The sequence below is a fragment of the Balaenoptera borealis genome, assembly GCF_965194805.1.
Source record: "Balaenoptera borealis genome assembly, chromosome: 13".
NCBI lineage: Eukaryota > Metazoa > Chordata > Mammalia > Artiodactyla > Balaenopteridae > Balaenoptera > Balaenoptera borealis.
Window position 1 is genome coordinate 92,121,808 of NC_138870.1, and position 20,527 is coordinate 92,142,334.

Consider the following 20,527-nt stretch of genomic DNA (forward strand, 5'->3'; position numbering starts at 1 on the left):
TTATGCATATCTGTGTGAGGATTAGTCCTAATAGTTTTCCTAAATTTTTCAGTAAATCTGAGTGAATGCACGTGACTGCATAACACATTGAGGGCCTCTCATAAATCAGGCTGCTGCTGCGGCGTTTCATGATTAACAGGACAGTTGCCACGATTTACCTTGCTGGCCCACATCTGCTACCTAAAACATCTGGCCTTCAGTATTGAGACAGAAGCTAAATGGAAAATGTGAAAATGCTCTGAGGGTTGGAGCATGAAGTGAGATCTAACCTCAGGCAAAGAGAAAAAAGAGGTTCAAGTTCAAGCAATGAGAGAACACAACGGGAGAACAGAAAGTGTAAAGTTGCTGTTTACCGACTTTGCTCTCTACACGGAAGGGTGTCCAGTAGCTCCTTACAAGAGTGGGAGGGGAGCGGGGAAGAAACAGTCTGTACTTTCGTTTATTGATGCAGCGTTTGCTGGTCACACTGCAACTTGATACAAACAAGCCCGGCAGAGAGTAGGGCCCTGACTCTTGTTCTCATCAATGTAAACACAACATTAACATTGAAGATTCAAGAAAATGGCTAAAAAGTCCAGTGTCCCTTCAATCTGTGTAACGGTAAAGGTGCTGGCCTACCCTTGGATGGGTCCCTAAGGGAGCCTGAGGTCATGACCTCGTCCCAGCTGCAGCGGAGTGGACGTGAACACGGTGGAGCCCAATGCATTCTTCCCCGAAGTTCTCCAAACGGGCTTGTGAATCTTCAGCACTGGGCTCGAGTGAATTATGAAAGTTCTTCTAAAGGCCTGAGAGGTTCGTACCTTTCGCGTGCATGGAAACCGTCCCTTTAAAGCCCTGTCCCCATGAATCAGTCACTGCCAATAGAAAACGTGACTGGTTGCGAAACAGCTGGTCTCTGTACTTCCACAGTCCCCATCGTAGCCCCTGGATTCTGGAGAGTAGGGAATTCAAGGTCATGGGGCCTCGGTGACCATCCCGAAGAAGGCGACCCACGTAAATATTGGCCGCAGACTCCTGTCCTCCTTGTTGGGCCACTGCTGATTGATAGAGGGATGTCAGCTAAGGCAGCTGTTTTTCCTTCAGAGCCTTAAAGGATCAGGTTTTCTATTTGGGATTCCCAGACCAAAAATAAACAAATAAACAAAATCCCCCAAAACAAATCAAGAGTGACCTTGAGGATAAAGAACCAACTAATCCCACGTCTAGGTCCTGCCAAGTACAGTGTCCCCACTGGGTTTTCCCAAACAGTTCCGATCATTGGGGGGCCCTCCTTTTGGATACCCAGTTGAACTGCAGGGTGAAGAAGAAAGTCTTCTCTGATGAAGAGACATTTTTTTGCTTTTATTTCCTTGGATGGCTAACCCCTACACCCTGCCTTCTCTTTTTTTTTTTTAAAAAAAAAGCAATGAGAATATCCTGAAGACCTGCCTGGTGGTGTGCCTTTGCGGTAGGATAACCCCCTTGCTCCCTCTCACTCTCTGGGTCCCATTCTTGGAGAGACCACGTAGGTGGGCTGTTCTTCCACGCTCTGGGAGTGATGGGTCATAGGCCAGAGAGGGACCGGCCGGATCCTTGTCCCAGATCTCCGTAGGGAGGGCAGCTTTGTTGGGCCAAAGAGACAAATAAAAACAAACCAAAAACAGCGGTGCTCAATTTGAGTTTGAAGGCTGGGCCCCAAACAGCAAGTGGCTCTCCCCCTGCAGAACGTCTCTCCCTTGTGATGGGCTTCTTGGTGCTAGCTATTGTTCTCGGCCGTGAGATATTTGAGGGCGGCAAAGCCGTAGCGGCGGGACATGTCCTGCTGAAACTCTTCCTTCAGGGTTTTGAGACAGATGCGGTATTGCTTGTTGGACCGGAACTTGGTGATGTCGAAGCTAGGGGCGTGGGGCATGTGGATCATGTACGCGTTGGGCAGCACGATGAATTCATACTCCTGGAAGCAGACAAGAGCAGTGTGAGACCTGCAGAGCCCCCAGTGATGTATGATGAACACCCAAGCGGATGGCTGCCTGACTAAGCCAAGGAGTAAGTGGTGAATGACACCAGTAAGCAGGACAGCACCACCATGTGGAGGGGAGCAGTTCAGCGCTGTCTCCATGACCTTGGACACATTACCTGGCTTCTCTGAGCCTTAGTTTTCCCAGCTATAAAGTGAAAGTAATAATACCCACCTTGCGGGATGACCAGCAATGTATGGAGAGCGCTGGGCAGAGCTCATGGCCCAGAAAAAATGCCTGATTAAGTGTGAGTACACACCCACATGTTTGCTCTAGAATGACACCAGCCACAGGAGACTCTCTTGCTCGATTAAGTGATGTCTGCTTATGTGACTTCTCATAGGGTCTGATGAGATTTAACAGTCTCGTCAGATTAGTACAAAAGAGGGGACAAAAAAGGAATGAGGAAAAAGATGCTCCACTGGACTGAAGCTCATCAAGAACAAAATTCGCAAAAACAAAACAAAAAACCCCCAACAAAAAACAAACACCAAAATTCTCACCCACACAGCCTTACGACGAGTCATCGTATGGTATTCTCCACTTTGCGGAACATAGATAGGAACTCAGATAAAAAATAAAATGCTTCTAAATAGCCAAAACAGGTGACATAAATTCGGGATGTGTAACTCAAAGGAGAACCAGCACAGCTGCACTCAGAATTACAGTCTCTGACTTTGGACAGAATGTCTGATAAGCTTTGGTCATCTAGTTTCCCAGCCCAGAGCAGATCAGCATAAACTCAAAGGGAAACATCAAGATGGGGAAAGGTGGCTGTTACAGGTGCAGGAATACTGACAGCAGCCAGAAATGACAGTTGATGGTGAGGAAGGAGTGAGGAAAACCATGAAAAGAAAATGCAAGAACTCCCAGGGCTTAGCTGTCTGGGATTTTTCACGTGGGGACAAAGAGCCCTACCAATCCCACCAGCTCCTATAGGTGTGGCTGGATTACCTGTCAGGTGTGTACTCATTATCTCCCTAAATCACTAGAAAGGGTAAAAATCACTAGAAAGGGTAAAATTATGTTTGGCAAAGCAAGGAGAATATGCAACAAATTTTCAAGAGTTCTGTCAAAATTGTCTAAAACAAAGCCCAGGTCTCAGTGCTGGAAAAATTAACTTTATTGAACCAGTTCACCTCACCACACTGCCGGATGCACGAATACTACGACACTCCTCTCAAGCAGAAGCTGAGGCAGACTAAGCATTTCTGTTTGTGAGCAGCACTGGACCACCTCCAAGACTGAAAAAATGGACACTACAGGTCGTGCTCTCCGTTGTTAAATATGGACACTCTTCCATAACCTTCTATCTACATCAGTGCTTTGCAACCCTAGAGGCTTATTCAAATCACCTGGGACTGCTCTCAAACACACCGGAACTGTTGGAAGGTTCTCCAGGTGACTGAGGGCAGCCAGCACTGGGCATCGGTTGCTTTTTCTGAATTCAGGATGCCCCTGTTGAGAAATATTTACACTGCGCTCCGAGAGGAGGTGCCCTGGGGAACAGCATACAGAGAGACCAAAGGGTGGGGTTGGGGGGCCTAAGCATCCTGCTCCTAACTCAACCAGAATAGCTTTGCTCTTGTTTGTTTGACACAGGGGTTGCCAAGCTGTGGTGTGTCTGGCCGGCTGCATGTTCTTTAATAAATAAAGTTTTATTGGAACACAGCCACGTCCATTCTTTAGATACTGTCTACAACTGAACGACAATGGCAGAACTGAGTAGTTGAAAAAGAAACCTGTAGGTCCCACAAAGCCTCCCAAATTTACTATCTGGTTCTTTGGAGAAAAGCTTTGCAGACCCCTGGTTTAACCTATTAGAATTCTGCAGGAGATTTCTTTTGAAGTAGGTGCTCAGTTAAGTATTAGTTGAATGAATGAAAAGGTGTCATGATTAAATACAGCCTGAAAATCATCCCTCTTTTAGTTACAGGGTAGAATAAATAGCTGCTCCTCAGCTGCGTGCTTTGTGTCATTTATACCGAACTCCTAGAATGCTTTGTGTCAGTTACATGACTCACAGGCTGAGTGATGAATGGTCATCATTTGCTTGTCTTCATCACTGGGTTGAATGAGGATGAGGGGGTGAAATGGTTTGTCACAGGACACTCACATGTGCCTGAGTCCTGGCTGGGAACCCAACTGTCTGTTACTCAAGGGAGAAGAAAGAGAAAAGGTTTGGGAATCAACAGCCCTGAGAGTGAGTACTGTCATCTTCTCACTCCAGATCCCTGAACACGTTGTGTTCCTTCTCTGGTCCCCGCGTCTTATCTCCAAGGCCCTTCCGGCTTTAAGATCCAGGCCTCCCCTTTCCCCACAGCACCGGGTCCATAACGTCCCACTCTTCTCACCTGGGCATCCAGTTCCATGATGTGAGCCACCTTGTTCCAGCCAAAGCCCACAAACCTCCGGTCGTACTCAGGGCAGTCCCGTCTCACGACAACATACGGCTCGAAATCGGCCTCCCACTCAACCCGGTAAGGCGTGGTGGCGGTCCGCCACTTGGCAAAGTTTGTGGGTGCGTGGCCTTTAGTCCAGACGTGGTACCTGGGACACATGGAGAAAAGCCACTGAGTGGAGGGAAGGAAGCTCAGCTTTCCCAATGCTGCTGGTTTGGAGGATGAAGAGCTATGTGCTGATATAGTCCTTGTTGTGGGTTGAATTTTGTCCCCTGCCCCCCGCAAAAGCTATGTTCAAGCCCTAACCCCTAGTACCCGAGAACATGACCAAAGAAGGTCTTTGCACATGTATCAAGTTAACAAGAGGTCATAGTGGATTATTGCAGGGTCTAATCCAAAGGCTGGTGTCCTTACAAGAGGAAATTTTGGATACGGAGATACACAGGAAGAATGCCATGTGAAGATGAAGGCAGAAATTGAAGTGATACACCTACAAGCCAAGGAACGCCAAGGATTGCTGGCAACCACCAGAAGCTGGAAAGAGGCACGAAAGAAATCTTCCCTAGAGCCTTTGGAGGAAGCCAGGAACTACCATCACCTTGATTTTGGACTTCTGGCTTGAAGAATGGTGAGAATAAGTTTCTGTCACTTTAAGCCACCCAGTTTGTAGTACTTTGTTGCAGCAACGAATACAGTCCACTATCTACATCCTTTACTAATGAAGAGGCTATCACTATGAAAGGGTACATGAGTTTCTGGAGTGCTCTCTGTCATTTATATGGAACTGCATGTTAGTCTGTAATAGGGTCATTCCTACCAGGGACCATTGTGGAAGGCAGAAGACTCTCTTCTGGGTGACCCTGCCCTTGTATAATGTTCTCCCTCTTGAGGCAGAACCTGTGACTATGGTATCACCTCTGTGATTATGCTACATTATATGGCAAAAGGGATTTAGTACATGTAATTATGGTTACTAATCAGTTGACTTTAGATTAATTACAAGGGAGATTATGGGGGGTAGGCCTGACTTAATCATGTGAACCTTTAAATCTGAGTCTGGAAGAAAGCAAAAAGCCATGCGTGAGATGCCTATGGGGGCCACATGGCAGGCCTACAATGACAAGGAAAGGAATTCTGCCAACAACCAGTGAGCCTGGAGGAGAACCACACCCTCTAGGGACAACTGCAGCCTTGCCCACACTTTGATTTCAGCCAAACGAAACCCTAAGCAGAGAATCCAGACATTCCATGCTTGGACCTCTGACCCTCAGAGACTGAGAGATAATAAATTTGTATTGTTTTGAGCTTCAAAACTTGTGGTAATTTGTTATATAGCAGTAAAAATGAAGACAACCATACAAAAATAATGATAATAAGCCAGTATTTAGTAAGCACTTACTCTATACTGGTTATATTGTACATGCTATACCTATAGTTTTAAATTCTTATTACGTGCCCAGTGTCAAGTTACAAATAGCAGTGGCGGAGTTGAGATTCAAACCTAGGCAGCCTGGCTCAAGGGCCAGGACCTTTAACCACTATGCTGGGTTACCTCTCTTATATGTCACTGTCACCGCACTCTCTGGCCTATATCTAGAGCAAGTAGTCAATGGCTGTGCACTAAGTTGAACAGATTAATGAATGAATGAGCACTCTAAAAACTTGAGAGGTACCTGAGACAGAAGCCAGTTAGTGGGGCAGGAATGTGCCTCTGGAAGCTACAAAGAGATGGCAGCAGGCTGAGACTCTAGTGAAAGAACAGACGGGGCCCAAGAAAAAGAACATTCTAGAAAGAAAAGCTTCAGAAAATGCCCCAAGAAACCTACTGTCAGACCAGTAGACAGTGGTCTCCAGGACTTGCTTTCTGAGACCATCCTCAGCCTCCAAACACAGTGATGAGAGAGATTTCCTGGGTACACCTTGTGGGATGTTGCTTAGAAGAGACGTGGGGCACTCTGCTTTGAGCAGAGGGTCTCCAGCGTGAGTGTGTATCAGAATCCCCTGGAGGACTATTTTCTAACAGATTTCTGGGTTCCACCCCCAGAGTTTCTGATCCAGTAGGTCTGGGGCGGGGCTTGAGACCTGGCGTTTCTAACAAGCTCCCAGGGGACGCTGAGGCTAGTGGTCCAGGGACCACACTCAGAACCGCCGCCCTGGAGGACGGATGTGTAGGTGTGTGGGTGATTTCTCATTCCAGGCGCAGGGCGGAGTAGGTTTCAGCTGCTAGGAGGCTTAAGAGTTCATCGTTTGGAGTGAAGGTGACAAAAGCAATTTCTCGGAGGGAAGGTCTGTCATTTAGCACTCGGCATGGTGGCTTGCAAGCTGTTGGCCAGAGCAGCAATCACGGACACAGCAGGCCAAACCCCAGCTCTCAGGCCCACGGACTTGGCCTTGAAATGAGTTCTTAAATAATCTGGGGATGGAGATGGAAGGAAGGATGTCTTGGAAATTTGCCGGGTGGTCAGCTATCAGGCTATGGCATCTAGAGCCTCTATTTTTGCATGCATCTTCAAACACTGGTAAGAAAATTCAGGACTCGATCAGTGGTCTGACGGTACTTCGGTTAAGGGCACAGGCTCTGTAGTTCCTCAGACCTGGGCTGAATCCGGGCTCTGTCATGTACTGGCTGTGTGGCCTGGCAAGTTATGTAGCCTCTCAGAGCCTCGGTTTCTTTATCTGTAAAATGGGGACAACATATCTGCCTCATGGATTTGTTGCGAGGATTAAAGGAGGTGATCACAGTGCCTGGCTCATGTTAAGCACTCAATAAACGGTAGTTATTGTTTTTTTCCAAAAAGAAAGGAGGATTGGTTGGTGGAGTATTAACTCTTTGAGGCTACTTTCCAGAATTCTGGAGGGAGGAAGAAGGCTGGAGTTTGAGTCCTGGCTCCCCCAGGACCACTCCACTCCTCAATTCCTTTATCTGTATAAAAGGTGAAAAGGCAGCATCTCTGAATCGTTGCATGAATAACCTACCTGATAAAATTATTCCACAAAATAATGTTTGAGAAAACCTTCCAGAAACTTCTAGTGACTTAACAGTGGTATGAAAACCTAAGTTATTATGATCTTTCCAATAAAATTCAGATTGCCTAGAAATGTATGTTCTTTAGCTCAAAGGAAGTGTTGGCCATTCTTACACGGTTCAAAAGGGAGGTCTCTCTTTAAAATGGAAGCAGAAGGAAGGCGCAGCTCTCTCTTTCTTCCAGCTGCTCTGTCAAGAGACCGAGCAGGATTCCTACTCCCCCCCCAGGGGCTCTACCCTTAATGCTGTAGCCTGTCCCCTGCAGACAGAAGCCATTGGCGCCTGTGCTATCCTGCAGACTCTCTGGGCCCTTTGGACAGGCGGAAGGGTAGCTCTTCTGCGATGTTTCTGCAGGACTCAGGGGTCTAGGAAATCAGGGAAATGAAGGGTTTGTTTGAAACTGTCACTTGGGCAACAGGAAAGTCAGCTGCCGCATCTGTTGTGTCCAACCTTGGAGTCACCTTGATAACTTTAGTGGCTGAAGCTACTGCTGCCCACCCCAGGCCCGAGGACCTCGGAGAACAGACCACCCACAAGAAAAAGGGAGACGGCCTCCACGGCACTAACACGACGAAACGCACTTACCAAATGACTGAATGGACAAACAAACCAAGAGAGGAATCAGAGCCGGGAGACAGGAGCGGAACTTAAACTGAGTGAAGTAGGAGAAGAAATAAGCCGACTGCCCTGCCCAGTGTTCCTGTCCTTGCATGTGGACACACAGGTCGATCATACATGTACAAAAAGCGCGTGGCACGTGGGAAGAGAAACAACACTCCAAGCACACAGTTTGGGGCCAGCGGTGCTTTTTTTGGCCTTAAAATGGTCTAATGCCAGTGACAACTGTCTGGGCCAGCAGCTCTGGCGCCTGGGTTCCCAGGAGCGAGAAGGGCTTCAGGCTCCCCCCTCCCCCAGGAGGCGGCAGTGAGGGCCACTCACCTGAACGTGAAGAGGGTCCCCATGTCCAGCATCGACAGCAACTCTGCCTTCGACTTGGGGAAGGAGAGCCGGTAGCGCAGCGTCTCGAACGCAGGGACGATCATCACCTTCTTGGTGTTGGCAAGGTCGAGCTGGATGACAGACTTCCTGGAGAGTGGGCAGGAAGAGAGACAGGGTCCCTGTGATGCCAGGCAGAGGCCTTCCCCACGGGACGGCGTGGAGGTGGTTGGCACAGGGAGGGGTCAGCCTCTCGGGTTAAAGATGGGGGATCCGAGGCCCGGGGAGGCCAGGTGGCTGGTCCAACGCCACTTGGGGGCCCTGCTGTCTCTGGACCAGAGAGCAGAGTCTTCCTGGAGAGTGAACAGAGAGGCTGGGGACCCTCCCTCACTTTCATAGTGTGTGCCCCTGTCAGAGCCAAGTGCAAAAGCCAAGTGTCTGGGATGCACAGGGTTTGGAGATGTGCCTACTTGCTGGGTCCGCTGCGTCGGCCACGTGCTCCTAGTGCACCACTGGCCACAGGAGAGTGGGACATAAAGCTAATGAGGTGATCACCAACTTGGGCATTTGTGGGTCCCGTCTCTGTGACTCTTCAATCCTTTCACTCCTTCACATCCCGAGCCTTCAAACTGGCCAGACACACCCCACGCAGCCAGCAACCAATGCGCCAGAGCTCTGCCATCCCTCGTCCTCTCATTCACTCCTGGCCTTTGAGCCTGGCCTTCTGCTTCTCTGAGACCCATGTCCTGCCTTCTGGATTTATCTGCCATGGCCCAGCTCTGTGGCCATCCTTTGAAAGAGAGAAAGGCCCAGAAAGGTCACAGTGCACGAGGCTTGCAATCAACACAGACAGGATTTAAATCCTAGCTCTGCCACTTTAGGAGTCTTGCCATAGTATACAAGTGATTTAGCTTCTCACGACCTCAGGTTCCTCCCTAAAACGGGGCCATAATAACTCGCCCCTGAGCTGCTGTGGAGACCGGACAAGGTAACAGAAATACTAGTACTGTTTGGTACACCTGGCACATGGCAGGCTGGAAGCGACAAATGGTCCCTATTACACGGCAGTGCTGTCCTCTTCCCTGGCTTCACCTTCCAGCATCTCTTCGGCCGTGGCTTTGATACTTCATGCGGGCTTCCTGCTCAGACCAGTGACCCTCAGGTCTCAGGCCAGCCTGGGCTGTCTGCTCATTATCTCTGAGACAGAGAAAGCAGTCTCCCTTGGGGTAATGCGAGGCATGGAAGGCACTTTGCAAAAGTACTGGAAGCAGCGGCCCTCCAGAGCAATAGAACTGCTTGCTGCTTAAAGTCACTTTCACTCAACAGGAGTCTGAGCCTGTGCATACGCACGGACCGGGGCTGGTCTGCCAAGAGCCACCCTACAAGGAAGGAACGTGTTAGCCCTGGCCAGCGTGGGACGAGAACAGAGCGGCGATCCAGGAAGAATGGCAGCAGCGTTTGGAAGCAACAAGTGAGGGGGAACCTGGACCAGGTCAGGATAAGGACAGGTCTCAGAAACCACTCTTGGTTAAGGGGTCTCACCAGCTCCCAGTGCAGAGGGGGTGGTTGAGATAGACTGGAAATTGACGTGGGAATCCTCCAAATATCAGCTGCAGTTCACTCTTTATAATTATGCCTAAGTTAACTATATACCAAATAATACATGGCCCTCATGTCACTATTTCAGGGGAGATTTATAAACGATGACACCAAGATAGAATCTGGGTGAGCTGTATGTAGCTGGTTGGAGGACCAGAGGTCTGAGTCACCCTGTTTTGGCCTGCATTTCTCTCTTTGTCTTCTCTGAGCAATGACTTCATCCAAACACCCGAGGTTTCCTTACTGATGGCCAGGCATTCTCTTTCATATCAACCCTACACTGGACATGGGCAGAGCTGGAGCTCATTACCTTTCCCCCAGGAGAGGTATGTACCTTATTTACAGATATGGGTGTTAGGGATGGGACATATGGGTCTAAAGAATACCCTTGGATCAAGATGGCAAAGCCCCTGGAGGGAGGAGGGAAGATGTCCCAGCACTGATGGGTGGTTGCTATTCATTCAACAATCACCGAGCACCTTCTACGTGCCAGGCACTGTGCTTGGCACTTGGAAATACAGAACAAAACATCCGAAGTCTCTTCCCACCTGGTGCTTACATTCTCATCTGAAATGTCTCAGGATGCTTAAAGCCCAAGGGCAAGTATCTCTAAATTGGGGCTCGAGATTGTATTTGCAGCTAATTATTTGAAGATATGATTGCTATGGAAATGGAGTGGGAGGCTAGGAGGGCTGAACCATGAAGGGAATGGTGAAGTGTACACACATACACAGTAGATATAGAGATCTATGAACATGGACGTCTCTATCTATATAAACCCCAAATTACTATTACAGTCAAGGTTATTATAGAAGCCACTTCTTGGAATAGAAGATAATTCCCCCTCTCATGGTCCCGGTACATAGGGGCAGCTCTGAGCTATGCTGACACAGGTGAAGCCCTGGCCAGGGCCGGGTGTTCAGGGGTAGACACTTGGGCTGAGCAAATCAGTTTCTCACTCCTGGAAATCTGAACAGATGCAGAGACTGGAGATCACAGAGCTGACTTGCACTCACATCAGGCAACACTCCAGAGGTTTCTGAACTTCTACTGCGAGGGCTCCGGAGCTGCCCAGGGTTAATTATGGTCCCAAGTATTGGTTTTCCAAATCCTACTTTGATTCCATAAGATAAACCATTCAACATTTTCCCCCCTTTGATTTCTTTTCAGTTTAATTAAGTGCCTAGCACTGGTTTCTGTTGCTTGCAACAAACCCACCAATATATTGCAAGGCCCAGAGTAAGCAGACCCAGTCAGCAGCATGCCCTGCAAAACTGAGTCCTAGAAAACCTTATCTCCCTCTGCACAGAGAGCATCAGACTCTCAAGTGTTTTCTGCAAATTCCCTTTAACCTCGCTAAAACACAAAATGCCACGGAGATGGATTTGTCACTAGACAGGTCCGTTTCAGCCTCAGTTCAAGGAGGCTTTGATACTGATGTCCTGAATGGGTCTCATTAGGAAGTTGTTTCAGCAACAAAGTGGTTTCAAGGCACCAACTCTGAGCACATCTGTTTCTTGAGATAGTAATGGCAGCCTGGGCTTTCCTGCACTGTGTCCTGCTAGCACATATTACCTTGGCTGGGCCTGCTGACCACCTGGAGTTGCATGGTCTGTGGCCATGCTCTACCTGGAAGGCGAGTCTAGCAGGGGATGGAGTGTTTCCAGTGCAGAATCCTCCAGGAGCAGGGGAGGGCAGGATGGCGAGGTGGGAAGGCTGGCCTGGGAGCCAAGAAACCTGCGTTCTGCAGCCAGCTCTGACCAGCCGAGTGGTTCTGGGTCCCATCATTCATCTCTCTGAGACTGGTTAATCTAGAGTATTCAAACTGAAGATTTTGGAAGGCAGTCTGGTGCAGTAATAACCAGGCAAACTTGGCTTCTAGCTGACTCCACCACTCCTCTTGGGCAAGTCACTTGAACCCTTCTGAGTCTCCAAGTTCATGCATGGGGTAAATACTTTGATGAGAAAAAGCACACGGTGCGTGCAGAAGTGCTGGTGCAGTGCCTGGCACACGCTAGGTGCTGACTACATGATGGCTGCTATTCCTGATGGTTAGTTTTATGTGTCAATTAGGCTGGGCTGTGCTGCCCAGCTGGATGGTCAAACAGTCGGTCCCGGCCAGGGCTTCACACGGGGAAGCACAGCTCAGAGCTGCCCCTATGTACAGGGACCATGAGAGAGGGAATTATCTTCTATTCCAAGAAGAGGCTTCTATAATAACCCCATTTTGCCTTAGAAGCAGGTCTAGATGTTGCTGTGAAGGTATTTTGTGGATGTGATTAACATTTAGAATCAGCTGACTTTAAGTAAAGGCCCTTACCCTTGATAAATGTGGGTGGGCCTCCTCCAATCAGTTGAAGGCCTTCAGAGCAAAAACTGAGCTTAACTGGGAAAGAAGGAATTCTGCCCCAAAACTGTCACAGAGAAATCCTGCCTGAGTTTCCAGCCTACTGACATGCTCTATGGATTTCAAACTCGCCAGTCGTCACAATTCCTTAAAATCACTATCCAGCCATCTAACCATCCTACGGTTCTGTTTCTCTGAAGAATACTGATTGATCCACTTGCCCTTGTCCAGGACCCCTTCAAAAATATTCACAAACCTACTAGAACGTTTTTGGACTGAAAACTTGTAAAAGACACCCTAGGTATCTACAGAAGTAAATGAGAAACCCGCTGGTATAACAACACGGCAAACACAGTGACTCAGAGGCAGCTGGCACCGGGTTCAGGTCCTGCCTGCCACCCTCCTGTGACCTTGGCGACACTGTAGTCACAGGCTCCCCATCTGTAAAATGAAGGTAACACTCCTCTCTTACCAATCGGAACTGCTGTGAGGATGAAATAATCATTTAGAGCCAGGCATGCGCCTGACTTGGAATAACTGAGTAACAAATGAGCTTGCGTCCCCTTTCCCAGCTCAGCTTCCCAGTGGGCCTGGTGCAAGAGAAAGTACGAGGGCAGAGGGTTCAGAAAAGGCCATAAACTGCCCACAACCAGGACAGATTTTCTGGCTTGCCAGCCTGCTTGTCTATGGAGACAGAGTTTATTTGATTTCGGTCTCCAGCCAGCTCCCCGAGTCCTCCCTCATGTCAAAAACAATTCAGGTGTTTCTGACAGAGTAAATTCATCCCTTCCAGTCTGGCGGAGCCGACCTGGTAGCAAACTGTGAGCTGGGTGGTGCCTGTCTTCCAAGTCCCCCATCTCCTCTCCTGTGCATCTTTTCCCCTCAGCCTCTCGTGCTAGTTTACTCAAGTATGCAAATAGTTCATGGCCTTTTTTGCTCCCATTTGGTAAAACTGGTGACCGGGTTTGCGGTGGGGGGGGATGTGAGTAGCAAGGCTTCCTGTGCCCGTTGAGGGGACGGAGATGGGCAGAGACTGCAGGCGTTCATGGGGCTTAGCGCTAAGTTGAAGAAACAGCACGAAAGGGTACACTGTTAGGCAGATGGGCTTCCTGGTGCTTAAAATGACCAAACCTGAAGACTGACCCTGGCAGTTGACTGCGTATGCACAAACATGCATGCACACGCACGTGCACACACACACACACACACACACCCTCCCTAACTCCATCCTTTGCCCTAGAGGCAGGTCTCTGTCACCAGGAAAACAGCCCAGGTTCCTGGCATGAAGAGATTACGGGAAAGTGTCTCAGAGAAATAAGAAACAGGGATACACTGTGTGGTTCTAATGACGTCACCTCATCAGTGGTGAAGATGAGGGCGCTGAGGCTGCGAGGCTTAGGTTTGCAACCCGGCTGCTTACTTAACCTCTTTGTTCCCCAGTTTCTGTCTATAAAGATGGGGACGGTGATCACAGCATTAATCTCAGAGGGTGTTTGTGAGGACTGAATGAGTTCCTATACATAAAATGCTTAATCCATGCCTGGCAGGTGACAAGCACTGATGTGCGCTGGCCATCGGCATGAGTGCCCACCCCTCTTCTCATGCCAGCCTGACCGCGCTCATAAAGCCTGGCGCCCACCCTGGATTTTCCCACTTTGCTCTTTCATCGGTTCCTCACTTGTTCCACTCTGTGCCAGGCACTGTTGGAGCACTTGGGATACACTGGTAAATAGAACAGGCAGAAATCCCTGCCCTCGTGGGGCTGACATTTTACAGGTGCGGGACAGACGAGAAGAACAAATAGTGAATCACATAGTGTGTTGGCAAGTGAGACCTGCTGAGAGAGAACAGAGCTGGGTGAGGGGTGTTAGGAACGCCGGAGGTGGAGAATGGGTTGTACTTTTTAAATAGGCAGGCGTCATGGAGAAGGGGATATCTAAAACAAATACCTGGAGTAAGAGAGGGAGCATGCCATGTGGTGACCTGGGTTAAGAGCTTTCTGGGTTAAGGAAACAGCCAGTGCAAAGGTCCTAATGACAAGAGCACAGTAAGGAACAGAGAGAGTACCTAGGAAGGGGACCAGAAAGGCCATGGGGGAGGGAGAGGGTGCTGCAGATCATACAGGGCCTTACAGATCACGGAAGGGTGTGGTGGGCAAATGCCTCCCCCCCCTCTCTCCCAGTGATAACCACCTCCTAATCCCAGGAACCTGCCAGATGTGACTAAGGATGCTGAGATAGGAAGGTTATCCCGGACTATTCAGGTGGATGCAGTGTAACAGAGAGGATCCTTCTAAGAGGGAGTTAGGAGGCAGAGGCTGGAGTGACACGGCCACAAGCCCAAGAAGGTGGGTGGTCTCCCAGCAGCAAGAAAACAGATTCTCCCCTAGAGCCTCCAGAGAGCAGCCCTGCTGACACCTGGATTTTAGCCTCCACAGACCCTTTTCAGCATCCTTACAGCAGCAACAGGAAACTAATACAAAGGTCTTGAGATCTTCCTCAGTGAGACAGGGAGCCACCAGGGAACTCTGAGCTGGGGAGTGAGAGGATCTGTTTTCTGTGTTAGAAGAATCACTCTGCTGCTGTGTTGAGAGCCGACTGTAGCGTCGCCTGGGTAGAAGCTGGGAGGTCAATCACGAGGCCCTTGATGTAATACAGGTGCTACCTTATGGGGTGGCCAGATATTCTGATGTTTCAAGAGGAGCCAACTAAAACGATTTTCAACCCTTGTGGGGAATGGGTCTCTCTCAGGGGCTGCCAGTTCGAAGAGAGGGTGAAGAGTGAGAAAAAGAACATGATCTTCCGCATCAGACGATGCTGATTCTATCTCAACACCACTTTACTAATCGTGTAATCATGGGCAATTTTCTTAACTCTGGGCTTTTGTTTCCTTATCTTGATGATAACAAATACTTCACAGGCTTGGTTATTAAGAGAACTAAGATAATATATTCATTAATTAGTGAATATTTATGAAGCCAGACAGAAATATTGAGTCCAGAGCTGGGTGAACAGATATAACCTCTGTCCTGACAGAGCCCAAAGTGGAGGGAGGGAGAGAGGCAGAAGTGTAGGCTCTCTGGTGTAGAACTTCCCATCACTGAGCTGTGTCCTTTTCATTTTTTCATAGAGACAAAAAGTATACTAAAGATTATCAGGCACTGAGCAGAGAGGGAATGGGGAGTTATTGTTTAACGGTTACAGAGTTTCAGTTTTGAAGGCACAAAGAATTCTGGAGATAGATGATGGTGATGGCTGCAAAACAATGAGAATATTCTTTTAATGCCACTAAACTATAAACTTAATGTATAGATGGGTTAAGATGATATTTTAAAAAATTTTAATTTTATTGGAGTACAGTTTTATAATGTGTTATTTTCAGGTGTACAGCAAAGTGATTCAGTTATACATATACATATATTCATTCATTTTTAGATTCCTTTCTCATATAGGTTATCACAGAGGATTGAGTAGAGTTCCCTGAGCTATACAGTAGGTCCTTGTTGGTTATCTATCTTATACATGGTAGTGTGTGGGTGTTTATCCCAAGCTCCTGATTTATCCCTCCCCCTCCACCTTTCCGCTTTGGTAACCATAGGTTTGTTTTCAATATCTGTAAATCTGTTTTTGTAAATAAGTTCATTTGTATCTTTTTTAAAAAAAGATTCCACATATGAGTGATATCATGTGGTATTTGTCTTTCTCTGACTTCACTTAGTATGATAATCCCTAGGTCCATCCATGTTGCTGCAAATGGCATTGTTTCATTCTTTTTTTTATGGTTGAGTAATATTGATTATATATATATACCACATCTTCTTTACCCATTCATCTTTGGATGGACTTTTAGGTTGCTTCCATGTCTTGGCTATTGTAAACAGTGCAGCAATGAACATTGGGGTGCATGTATCATTTTGAATTATGTTTTCTCTGGATATATACCTCAGAGTGGGATTGCTGGATCATATGGTAGTTCTATTTTTAGATTTTTAAGGAAACTCCATACTGTTCTCAGTAGTGGTTGTATCAATTTACATTCCTACCAATAGTGTAAGAGGGTTCCCCTTTTCTCCACACCCTCTGCAGCATTTAATATTTGTCAACTTTTTGATGATGGTCATTTTGACTGGTGTGAGGTGATACCTCATTGTAGTTTTGATTTGCATTTCTCTGACAATTAGTGATGTTGAGTATTTTTCATGTGTCTATTGGCCATCTGTATGTCTTCTTTGGAGAAATATCTGTTTAGTTCTTCTGCCCATTTTTCAATTGGCTTGTTTGTTTTTTTGACATAGAGCTACATGAGCTGTTTGTATATTTTGGAGATTAATCCCTTGTTGGTCACTTCATTTGCAAATATTTTCTCCCATTCTGTGGGTTGTGTTTTCGTTTTGTTTATGGTCTCCTTTGTTGTGCAGAAGCTTTTAAGTTTAATTAAGTCCCATTTGTTTATTTTTGTTTTTATTTTCGTTACTCTAGAAGGTGGATTAAAAAAGATACCGTTGTGATTTATGTGAAAAAGTGTTCTGCCTATGTTTTCCTCTAAGAGTTTTATAGCGTCTAGCCTTACATTTAGGTCTTTGATCCATTTCGAGTTTATTTTTGTGTATGATGTTAGAGAATGTTCTAATTTCATTTTTTTTACATGTAGCTGTCCAGTTTTCCCAGCACCACTTATTGAAGAGACTGTCTTTTCTCTGTTGTATATTCTTGTCTCCTTTGTCGTAGATTAATTGACCATAGGTGCACGAATTTATTTCTGGGCTCCCTATCTTGTTCCATTGATCTATATTTCTGTTTTTGTGCCAGTAACATATTGTCTTGATTACTCTGGCTTTGTAGTATAGTCTGAAGTCAGGGAGTCTGATTCCTCCAGCTCTGTTTTTCTTTCTCAGGATTGCTTTGGCTATTTGGGGTCTTTTATGTTTCCATATAAATTCAAAATTTTTTTGTTCTAGTTCTGTGAAAAATGCCATTGGTTGAGCTGTGTTCTAAAAAGCAGAAGTGGGACTTCCCTGGTGGTGCAGTGGTTAAGAATCCGCCTGCCAATGCAGGGGACACGGGTTCGAGCCCTGGTCCGGGAAGATCCCACATGCCACGGAGCATCTAAGCCTGTGCACCACAACTACTGAACCTGCGCTCTAGAGCCTGCGAGCCACAACTACTGAAGCCCGCATGCCTAGAGCCCGTGCTCCGCAACGAGAAACCCCTGCAATGAGAAGCCCGCACATCGCAACAAAGAGTAGCCCCCCCCTTGCCTCAACTAGAGAAAGCCTGTGCACAGCAACAAAGACCCAATTCAACCAAAAATAAATAAGTAAAAAAAAAAAAAAAAGAAGCAGAAGTTAGCCACTCAGGCGAGGGGGTTCAAGGTATTTGCAAAATTTGGAAATAAGAAAGCATATAGGATTCAGGGGAACTGAATTTCTTAGAACACACCTGGTACATTGTAAGTGGTCAATAAACAGTAATCAAAAGTGCTTGTATTTCTTCAACGTTTCAGTAACAAGCACTGTGCCAGGCACTTTATAGGCATTACTCCTTGAATCACTGCTGATATACTATGACATAACTACTAGTATTCCCAGTTTACTGAAGAAGACATTCAAACTCTGAGAGGTTAAGTAATTTGCCTTACAACAACAAATGATGATGATGATAAAATCATCATTGTATGAATTAAGGCTGCACCAGTGTAGAAATAACCTGGAAAGATCAATAATCGCAGGATCTATGTGGACCAAGTCTGTTAATGTGGTGACTTTGCAGCTAGAGCAATGAGCTTCTTGGAGCTCATGGATTAAGGCAGTTGGTGGGAGAGGTTAGGAAGGGGACGGAGGGAGATGGCAGGAGGCTGCAGCCTGCACGTTGATGCTCCTTTGGCATCCCGATGGTGGATCCCACGTTGTGGCAGCTAACTGGGCAGAGGCCACAACACAGGTAGCGTTTGGAGGTGCAGAGACGGGCGCTGACCTCCTGGCTTACTGAGCCTCCTGCGCTGGTGATTTTTTTTTTTTTCTTTACCATCCACTAGCTTCTCTAACAACTACAGTCTGCCTCTGACTCCTTGGATCAGGCCAAGGTTGGCAATGGCCCCTCATTGTCATATCCAACAGACTTCTCCTTTCTCATCTTTCTTGACTTTTCTCTGCACTTGGTGCTAAAGACCACTCCCGCTGCCCTTAGCTTTAGAACAACGTCCCAGAATTCTGGAGAACATCTTCCCACCCTCTTGGGCTTTGGTCAGGGTAATTGTTTTATGCCATCAGCCCTCTTGATGCTGGCTACCATCTGGACACATCTCGTTGCCCCTACTCCCTGGGCAGGGATGGAGATCCTCACTCTCTAGACACGAGAGCTTCCACTCCTATAACAGAAGTGGTTGGGCTGATTTCTTTGTGTTGGTGCAATGAATGGCTGAGGCTGGTGCTGACAGGTGACAAACTGCTCGGAACCATGGGGCCGAAGGCACTGGGGCTGCCGTCAGGATGCCCGGAGAGAATGAGACGTCGGCTCTCAGAGCCTCGGATGTCCACAGCATCAAATGTCAGAGAGCCCATTGTTTAATCAACCCTGTGTTGTAAGGAATCCAAGCGATGCTCATACAAGTTCCCAGGACTCACTCACAGGCAAGTTATATTAAAAGGAATGGGAGGAGGGAAAGAAATTTGTGCTGGAGTGCGTGTCTGTTTCTGAAACCCCAGAACAGTATCACGCTTTCTCTTACGGCTTTGTGTGCAGCCAATTAGAGAACTTTGCTTCCCTGCACCTCCCCTGCCCACCTCTGTTGGCCTTGATGTGTCCCCCTTGATGATGGGGCTACATCTTCTTTGGGACTGGTTCGTCCTGGACTTTTCTTTTTATTTTATATTGGAGTACAGTTGTTTTACAATGTTGTGTTAGTTTCAGGTGTACAGCAAAGTGATTCAGTTATACATATACGTGTATCCATTCTTTTTCAGATTCTTTTGCCATATAGGTTATTACAGAATACTGAGTAGAGTTCCCTGTGCTATACAGTAGGTCCTTGTTGATTATCTATTTTATATATAGTAGTGTGAATATGTTAATCCCAAACTCCTAATTTATCCCTCCCCACTTCCTTTCCACTTTGGTAACCATAAGTTTGTTTTTGATGTCTGTCTGTTTCTGTTTTGTAAACAAGTTCATTTGTATCAGTTTTTAAGATTCCACATGTAAGTGATTATCATATGGTATTTGTCTTTCTCTGACTTATTTATTTCACTTAGTATGATGATCTCTAGGTCCATGCATGTTGCTGCAAATGGCATTATTTCATTCTTTTTTATGGCTGAGTAATATTCCATTGTATATATGTGCCACATCTTCTTTATCCATTCCTCTGTCCATGGACACTTAGGTTGCTTCCATGTCTTGGCTATTGTAAATAGTGCTGCTATGAACACCGGGGTGCATGTATCTCTTCAAATTATGGTTTTCTCTGGATATATGCCCAGGAGTGGGATTGCTGGGTCATATGGTAGTTCTATTTTTAGCCTTTTAAGGAACCTCCATACTGTTCTCCATAATGGTTGTACCAATTTATATTCCCACCAACAGTGTAGGAGGGTTCCCTTTTCTCCACACCCTCTCCAGCATTTATTGCTTGTAGATGTTTTGATGCTGGCTATTCTGACAGGTGTGAGGTGATACCTCATTGTAGTTTTGATTTGCATTTCTCTAATAATTAGGGATGGTGGGCATTGCCCTGGACTTCTTTGCTCACCGAGGATGGCGGGTGGTGGCGGTGGTAATAACACGCGGACTGCGTGCTTATGTACCTATCAGCTCTGCTAGGCTTGAGGTCAAGGATGAGCCTTGTTCATGGTTATGTTTCTAGCTCTGGCACTGTGTCAGGCACACAGCAGGCATGCAATAAATACACAGGGAATGAAGGAATCAATTTGCAGTTGTCTTACATGAGAGAGAGGGTGGTACTGTGAAGAGGGTCCTTTGGAAGCAACAGAGCTGGGTGGCAATTGTAGTTCTGCCACTTAAATACATACGACTTTTGATCAAGTTTATCTTTTGCATTTAAAAAATGATAACGTTTGTGATTAAAAAAGATAACATTTGGGGACTTCCCTGGTGGTCCAGTGGTTAAGACTCTGCACTTCCACTGCAGGGGGCGTGGGTTCGATCCCTGGTCAGGGAACTAAGAGCCTGCATGCCAGCAGAGCATGGCCAAAACAAAACAAACA

At 47.0% G+C, this 20,527-nt stretch overlaps 1 protein-coding gene across 5 annotated transcripts in view; it reads right to left on the reverse strand.

The window, feature by feature from the left end:
• Window positions 1-330: 330 nt before the first annotated feature.
• LARGE1 (LARGE xylosyl- and glucuronyltransferase 1) overlaps window positions 331-20,527 on the reverse strand; it is a 596,040-nt gene continuing 575,843 nt past the window's right edge. For all 5 annotated transcript variants that reach the window (XM_082348930.1, XM_082348932.1, XM_082348931.1 and 2 more), the window contains 3 exons: window positions 8,364-8,510; window positions 4,352-4,547; window positions 331-1,933 (listed from right to left, as the gene is read on the reverse strand). In XM_082348930.1, the coding sequence (XP_082205056.1) occupies window positions 1,736-1,933; window positions 4,352-4,547; window positions 8,364-8,510 (541 nt within the window). In that variant the 3' untranslated portion in view covers window positions 331-1,735. The remainder of the gene's footprint in view (window positions 1,934-4,351; window positions 4,548-8,363; window positions 8,511-20,527) is intronic.